The sequence below is a fragment of the Centrocercus urophasianus genome, unplaced genomic scaffold, assembly GCF_019232065.1.
Source record: "Centrocercus urophasianus isolate 14NV4802_14NV808 unplaced genomic scaffold, USGS_Curo_1.0 seq_2, whole genome shotgun sequence".
NCBI lineage: Eukaryota > Metazoa > Chordata > Aves > Galliformes > Phasianidae > Centrocercus > Centrocercus urophasianus.
In genome coordinates this window covers 945000-950432 of record NW_024884755.1, presented here as the reverse complement: position 1 = coordinate 950432, position 5433 = coordinate 945000, and the positions used below count along the sequence as shown (strand labels likewise).

Below are 5433 nucleotides of genomic sequence, written 5' to 3'. Positions count from 1 at the left end.
TTTTTTTTTTTTTTAAGTTTCCAGAGGACTATTCAGGGAAGTTGCTTCCCAGATTGCAATTTGCTTATTGCTCCCTAATGGGAACTGTTAGTCAGTCATTAATTCTTCAGTAGGGGTATCAATGTATCCTAAAGCTAATTGTTTTAATTTCTGAATTTGGAGAAGTTGTAGCCTCTTCTAGGCTTTCAAATCTGTAAATGTTTTCTATAAAGCTTAAACAAAAATGCATTCCAGAAGGAGATCTGGTAGTACTATTAGTGCAGTTGAGGCAAAGAAAAAAGTGACACAGAAATGAGACTTTGTAACATCAAAGTGAACTGGGTTTGTCAGTGTATCAGGATGGGTTCTGTTGGGATTAATCTTTCTGAAAAATAGAATATGCAGAAAGTATCATCAAATCTGATGGAAATGCTCAATAGGAAACTTTTGTTTCCAAGTGTAGCAGTTCATTAGTTAACACATGCATTTCAAGTTGCAATTTAGGGAAGCAAGGGTACTGAGAGATCTCTCCTTGGATGCTTGATTTTTTTTTTTTTTTTTTTATTTTTATTTTTTAACTTGTGATGCTGTATTTTGCAGCATTTCATATGGTAGTTATTTGTAAAGGTATGGAGTCAGTCTGCAGGTTTTAAAAAGTAAGGAACTCCTGTAATATTTTTCTAAGACCACCTAGAAACCATAGGTACTGGGAGATGTGAGGATGAGGAGAAAAACTGGAGTTTTGTGTGTATGGACTAAAAGCAGAGGGAAATGTTCTTTTCTACAGCTTGCAAATTCTATCACAGAAAATTCAAAAAGGTGAGTCCTTGTCCTACAGAATTCATCTTCAGTGTGATCTTTTCTAACCTGTTACTTATCAAAAAGTGATTAAGTAGCTCTGTAGCCAAAATGTAAATCATTAACACCCTTAAGTTGCATGGGGTGAGGACTGAAGATCTTGCTTGCTCTTTACATAATTTGGAAAATCAAAACTTGTACTTTGTTCCCTATAGCTTCATCACCAATCCTTTTTAGCTTGCAGCATATAGATTTGAAAATAACTCACTACTTGTGAGTTTACACTGATTAGTAGCTTCACTGTCAACATGAACACATGAACATGACAAAGACACTGGTGTTAATATCTGCTTTATAAGCAGACATCATACCTTTACATGACACTTGAACTGAAGTATCATATCTTTGTGCAGGTGGAACTTGTTTCTTAGCTTTTGTTTAGCATTACATAGAAGTACCACTTCTGTTAACCAACCTCAGTTGTCATTCCCTGAGTTAAAAATTAGGACACGATGTTTCTCTTTTTTGCATTGAATACATGAATACAGCCTCTTTCCTTGAAGCCTGAGGAGAAAATATGCAAACCAAATTAAACCAAATCTAAAATCGCTCCTATAGGTCCAAGGGCGACTCTGTGCAGTTTCCTGCTTTCAATGTTCTTGTTTATAAATGTATATTTGTAATGATCTTCAGGGTTGGGAGCCTTCCTACTCCAGGCAAGTGTGCTTACAATTATTTGTGTTGTTTGGAAACTCATGTTCTTAAAACTCTAAATAATATTGCAGGTGCTTATTTAAGCTTTTGAAATGTCTTCACTGGAAGAATTTGATTTTTACTGAAAGGAGTATGTAATGAGTTCTAAGGTAAAACAAACAATCACCTGTATCACTTTGCGTTGGAACTGAACACAAAATCAACCTGTTTGTCCTTGGCAGGTCTGCTGCTGAAGCTGGTCAGCCATGAATGATTGATATAAATAGAATTACATTCCGTTCTTCCTGTAATTGAGAGTGCTGATACAGCAGCCAGAACAGGCACAAGATTGTGGAACAAGCTGTTGCCTTATAGTTCTATAACCAATAACTAAACAGCTTTTTCTGAGGTTACAAGACTGAACTTCAGTAAACTCCTTCTAGAGTGTGATGCAATGCTATAATCTTCCTTATTATGCTTTCCAGTATATCAGTGTCCTTGAAATATGACCTAAAATAAACTGTGGTCAGCTACTGGAGCTTTTAACATTTCACTTAAGACTATAGAAATAAAAGCACTAAAAACCTAATGAGAAGGTGGGGTAGGCAGTGAGGAACTCCAGAGGTATATTTTCTGTGATGGGCGCTGAAGTGGGAAGAGTCTGATTGTCACTCTCTGTTTAGCCCCAAGTTCTGTTCTTTTTCAGTTCTGCAGTAAATACTTTTCTGAAACCATATCTGGCTTTTCAGCTAAATTAGCTGTTCCACTGAAAGGCAGCATCTTCCTTAAAGCTCTGGCTTTAAGGGGTATAGAAAACTTAAATTGCTTTGATTCAACTTAGCAAAGCGAGGGGGGGGGAAAAGCAACTGTATGGGTGGGCCTGCATCTACAAACTTCAACAGCATGCAGTTGTGCACATGCAAAGAAAAAAAATTGGGCGGAGGGAGGAGCATCTTGAAAGGTAGGGGAAGAGAGCTGGGGGGTGGGAACACTAAAGTGCCCATCTTCTAATTCTTCCTACCGCAGAGAAAGCTTTCAGTTACTGAAGCATCTTCGCTCTCCTGGTTCTTGAGAGTTGAAAATGATTTAACAATGAAATGCAGGAAGCTCCTCTGGAGATAAGAAACGCTCCTAAAACTTTCTCAGAAGTTTAGTTTGAGTTCGGAAATAAGAATTTCATGTCTGTATTTTCTGTTTAAAATAAGAGACAATAAAACTTAAAGGAACCCTGGCATTTATCGAATGCTAAATTAAAAACAGTACACTTGAGAGAAGGTGCAAATAGAAGACCTTTCCTTCCAAGTACTCTTCCATTACATCAATAATGTATTAAAAATATACGATGTACACTGTTGCATCCAAACTTGAATGTAAGTGATAAATGTTGTATTTGGATTAGTATGCTAGCCAACAAAATTTTTTGTAATCGAAGTGTAATAAGAGGTGATAACTTCATGTAACTTTTTGTATCTACTTTGCTTTCACACTTTTGTCAGATTAATAGTTTGTAGGCATCTCTTGAAGTCCAGAACAACAATCAGTCGTAGTACCCAGAAAAAAATATTTCAGAAATACTTTGTTTTAAAACATAGGTAATTCTGATAAGAGCTGAGATGTTTTTCATAGCTGTGCCTTAACCTGACCTGATCTTATACTATCTGTTCTTTGAAGCTGGGAACTATTGATCCAGGGTTATTTTACACAGGGGTTCTGCAGGTCATGCTTCTATAAACTGAAATCTTTTCAGTGAAAAATAAAAATGCAATATGTTCTTAGGTAATATTTTTATCCAGTTACAAAAGTATCTCTGAGCACTGCAATGTTGCATATGAAGAACGCAGTGATGCAATTTGTTATACTCTTACATTTTAGTGTCTTCTCATGTTTTTCAGTTCCAGGGGACTTAGGTAATCAGTTGGAAGCAAAATTAGATAAGCCATCAGTAGTGCACTATCTCTGCTCTAAGAAGACTGACAGTTACTTTACACTGTGGCTGAACTTAGAATTGCTCCTACCTGTCATCATTGACTGTTGGATTGACAATATCAGGTAAGACTGCATCTGTTGCTCTCTGCAGTTTTCTTCCCTTAGACTGACATAGATGATACACAGCTTCCACCTTGAAATTTCATGTTCAAGACCAGTGAGAAATGACTAGGGAGTTCTGCTGGGTAGACTAGCAGGCTGAACTGAAGGATGTGGCTTTTGCAACTGTGGTACTTGCCGTCAGTGCTGAAAATCAGATTCTTCATTTCCTCCACCTCCCTCTGCTACCAGTTACTGTGTGTTGGTTTGGGCACTTAGCAGACTTCCGTAGGCTTATCTAAAGCAGAACTTTTTCTGTTGCTTTGATGAGTTACTTAAGTTCTGATGAGGTAAGTGGGAAGGAGGTGCAATGGGTAGCTCAGAGGAGAGACTGGAGGAATGAGAACTTGTGCTTCCCCAGACTGTCATTAGAGAACAATTTCAATAGGCAGCTGAGGTGTGGAATCCTTTGAGTGCAGTTTAGAAGTCTTTCCTTAATTATTTTGTTATACAAATTGTCTAATTAAAAGCTTCTGGACTATTTTATTGTAAAAATTGTAAACATATTTAAGACAAGAAATGTTTAGCCTGTGCAATTGGAAAAACACTGCACCAGCATGTTGTTCTTTTGTTTCAATGTATTGAGCTTGGTGGCAGTTTAATTTTAACATATCTTTACAGACTCCCACAGTTTTTGATAATGTGGTTATGGATTTGACAAACTCATAGCACACAAAAGGCACTGACATGAGACTGAAGTCCTAAATCCCTTTCTCTTTTTTGGGGTGATAATGAAAATCACAGTATAGCAACTATCAATTAAAAGACTCTTTCAATAATGAAATTAAATTGCTATAACCTTCTGTAGTATGGAAAGACAGTGTAGCAGTGCCTCCTCAAATACACTTTTGCTCCTCCTGGTTAGGCAAAATCCCCTGCAACTCCTTTCTGGTTTATGGACATCCATATTGAGCATTCAAGGAAAGCAGAATGTGAAAAACAGAAATACTTTCAAGAGTAGTGCATGAACACATTCAACAATGCAGCTATGTGAATGAGTTTCAACAAAGTTGGAAATTCAGGAGTCAAAGCATGTCTCTGCCTGTGGCTAGAACTGATAAACATGAGTACTTGCTGGAGGTCCCAGGTTGCAGGCACTGCAGTGTTAACTATGACATGAAAGGATGCATTTCTTTTGTAAAGACATATAGCATAAATTGATCTAGAGGCTGCTTTTCCCCCTTAGTCTGTGTGTTTTGAATGTGTGCAAGTAATATTTCTGCAATAAGCAATTGTTTTTCTGGAACGGGAGGAAGGTAGTTCTACCACTAAAAACCTCTAAAAATAATCTCATGCTACTCATTTTCCAATTTCAACTTTGTGTGGCTTCAAAGTAATTTTTGATCCTAGCCTCTTCTGAGTAATGCTATGTCTTGAGCAAATCTCTGCCTGTAGCTTTCTGAGAAACATAAACATACGGACCCAAATATATTTTGTAATATAAATAGAATGCCAGAGGGATGTCATTTGCTTTTTTTCTTTTTTTTTTTTGGCTGAAAAAATTTTAGATTATCCATGTTCCTTCTGTTAAAGGTAACATCTTGAAGATAACATCTTGTAGGTTTCATAACTAGCTTTCATCACATGACTATGCATATAGGAAACTGATTCCATGTTGCTATTTCGTAGCAGCTTAGTGCTTTCTGTTGAAAGAATGAACAGATTGATCAAATAAAATAACCAAGGGCAGGGAGGAGGAAGATGGAAGAATGGTAATTAAAGATCTTCAAATTTGTGGGCTGCTGTAAAATAGATCTTAAGTTTTAAATTCCATTTCTCACAGCCTGCAGTTTGTGGGGAGGAAGGGTGTGTAATAATACCTCTGCTTTACTGTGTGTGTGTGTGTGTGTGTGTGTGTGTGTGTGTGTGTGTGTGTGT

General features: G+C 37.1%; 1 protein-coding gene across 1 annotated transcript in view; it reads left to right on the top strand.

The window, feature by feature from the left end:
- Positions 1–5433, top strand: part of PLA2G15 (phospholipase A2 group XV) — a 21415-nt gene that overhangs the window by 4300 nt on the left and 11682 nt on the right. Inside the window, exon 2 of the mRNA XM_042821530.1 lies at positions 3363–3519. Coding sequence (XP_042677464.1) covers positions 3363–3519 — 157 coding nt within the window. The remainder of the gene's footprint in view (positions 1–3362; positions 3520–5433) is intronic.